The sequence below is a fragment of the Lathyrus oleraceus genome, unplaced genomic scaffold (assembly GCF_024323335.1).
Source record: "Lathyrus oleraceus cultivar Zhongwan6 unplaced genomic scaffold, CAAS_Psat_ZW6_1.0 chrUn0030, whole genome shotgun sequence".
NCBI lineage: Eukaryota > Viridiplantae > Streptophyta > Magnoliopsida > Fabales > Fabaceae > Lathyrus > Lathyrus oleraceus.
This window is the reverse complement of record NW_026112421.1, coordinates 47,217-49,968: the sequence shown is the minus strand read 5'-3', so window position 1 is coordinate 49,968 and position 2,752 is coordinate 47,217. Positions and strand designations below refer to the sequence as shown.

Here is a 2,752-nt window from a genome sequence, read left to right as displayed (position 1 = left end):
AATAATGAAAGCGCTGTCTAAGGGGGGGGGGGGGTCTTAGACAACGCTTTCTAAAAGCGCTGTCTAAGACCCCCCCTTAGACAGCGCTTTTAGAAAGCGCTTTTAAATATAGACCTTAGTCAGCGCTTTTGATAAAGCGCTGTCTAAAGTCTTTAAATTAAAAAAAAATTCGTTTAAGACTGATATATAAAGCGATCTTATTGTTCCCGCGATCTATTGTGGACTATTGAAGCTTGAAACTGAAAGAGAAGTGAAGATCGAAAAACACAAAAATGGAGGAAGCATCTAAAACCATTGCACACCAAATCGGAGGTATCCAAAACGACGTGCTTCGATTCGGACTCCCCGGAGTCAAAAGCGACATTGTTGGCTCTCACCCTCTCGAATCATCTCTCCAATCTGTAATCCCATTCTCTCTTTCTTCTTTTCAATTTCATGTTTTGATTCTTCTCCATGTACCTTTTTTGTTGGATCTAGTCTTTTCTATTTCAACAGCTCTATCTAATTTCTGCTGCTCCTAATTCCCGTATTTAATTAGGGTTTCGAAATTTTTTGATCAAAGAAACCCTAAAAGTGTTCTATCTAATTGAACGTAATCTTCTTGTGTTTCTGTCTGTGCAAGTTTGGTTTTTGAAGTGTTATATTTGTTCCTTTTTCATGTGGGTGTTATTGTTAGGTAAGGGGAGTGGAAGAAGCTATGAAGAGGCAATGCAAAGTGAATCTGTATGGAGCTGCTTTTCCACTGAAGGAGGAGCTTGATAGGCAAATACTTTCTCGGTATGACTATTTCAAATTTTATTCATCTGATTTTCAAGTTTAGGTAGCTTTATATTGATTCGAAATAATTAATTTTGGTGTAACATCAGATGGAACATTTTTGTATAAGTAGTGAGTGTTTTAATGTGTATGGTAGGAGTTTCAATCACAGTTTATGTATTGGACAAGATAGGAAAAACAATGGTATACTAAAAATGTGTTGGCATGTGAATGTGAAAACAAGTATTGATAATGATATGTGAATGTGAGTTACTAACAATGGCTCTTGGTCTGGTGTTTTTATCTTTGGTCTATATCTGATGTTCTTTTGCTGTAGAATTTTTTTGCTTAAATATCTTTATTGAAAAAGGGGAGTGATTTGAATTTGATGTAATATGATTGTTCCCTGTAGGTTCCAGAGGCCTCCTGGGGTAATTCCTTCTTCAATGCTGGGTTTAGAGACTGTTACAGGAAGTCTTGATCACTTTGGTTTCGAGGATTTTCTAAATGGTGATATGACTTGCCTTTCTTTTTTCTTTTGGCAATTGTTATTACTCTATTTTCTTTAGCTGAATTATGTTTTTAGTTAAGTTGTATCAGTTAAGTTGTTATGACTAATTTTGGGAATCTGCTAACGACTCGTTTTAGACAGCACTAGCTAGTGTGTTTTGAGTTGCTCACTTGCCAACAACTTAATAATTGTAATGGATTTGAAGTTAATTGAGAATTTTGCCACCGATACTTAGTAAAACTCGATTAAAATGTCGTTTACGATGGTTATAACATACTGCTATGTTGTTAAAAAGCTGTTTGAATGGTTTGAATTGTGAGTTGTTTAGAAAACCATGTTAATAACTTGAAGTAGGGTTAGTGACGGTATTACATGATTATGTTAGATTCAGTTATATTGGTTAATGTTAACTTACAACATTCGTTCTATTGTGATAATTATGCAGGATGTACTACCTTGGTTTCGAACTGATTTCAGAATTTGCATCTGTACCGAATTGGGGTGGGCTGCCACGGTTAATTCTTGCACTTTTGGTAATTTTTTATTAGCGAGTTTCAATGATGTCTATGTGTAATTATTAGGATTTAATTAAGGGTATACTTATTTTCCTGTGGAATGCTAACTGTGGCGTTGTTATGTATGTTCTAAAACTTTTGATTTGTGCCGTTTCTGACTTGTGGAAAATTCATGGATGAATATATGACAATTCTGCTTCATGAATGAATGAAGAATTTCTTCTGTGAAACTGGAATTTTGTGAATGAGTGAATCTTTAAAAATTGGAATGGATGAAGAAAATTGCTTTTGTGAAACTGGAATTTCGTTTATATATCCTTCAAAATCTGTTACAATGCTCATGAAATTAATGCTAAACTTATATGAAATGCAATGGTTAGTTACAAATCAAAATGTTAGTTTCAATTTGGACTTGAGTGGATGTGTAACTTAATTTGGCTTTGTTTTGTTATATTGGTTAGTTTTGTGAATTATGAATATAATGTTATCGTGGACTTGTATAATGGTATGTTGTTATGACAATTGGTCTATTCCGTTTCTGGTATGAATTAAGAACTTCTGTTATAGTTTGCAGGGTGGTATGAACTTTTGTCCTGGCCTTTTCTGTTAGTTGCAATTCCGAAAGTGGTTTTTAAACTGTTATTGAAACGTGCAGGTTGATGGAATGTAAGAGGACTGAAATTGCATAATTTTCGATATGCTGTGCCCGCCAAGACACACAAACAGCTGTAACATATAACTCTTTTAAGTTGATATGGCTCGCAACAAAACAAAAGAAACACATTTCTATTCAGACCACTCTGCTTTTTATTAATTCAAAGTAGATAGCTGGAAAGATCAACACAATCATCAGAGACGCAGCTCTTCGAGAGCTTGGATAGTTGGAGCAAGATCTTGTTTTTGGGGATACTGCAGCCAAGGACGTTATTAACTTTTTAAGAACAAAGCAGGTCTTGTACTGAATCCATAT

General features: G+C 34.7%; 1 protein-coding gene across 1 annotated transcript; it reads left to right on the top strand.

Annotated features, from left to right (window-relative positions):
- The first annotated feature begins 214 nt into the window (after positions 1-214).
- Positions 215-2,452, top strand: LOC127112064 (cyclin-B1-2). Its single transcript, XM_051046255.1, has 5 exons — positions 215-401; positions 677-777; positions 1,169-1,297; positions 1,713-1,800; positions 2,438-2,452. The coding sequence occupies exons 1-5, from the start codon at positions 273-275 to the stop codon at positions 2,450-2,452; spliced, it is 462 nt and encodes a 153-aa protein (XP_050902212.1). The 5' UTR covers positions 215-272.
- The last annotated feature ends 300 nt before the right edge of the window (positions 2,453-2,752 follow it).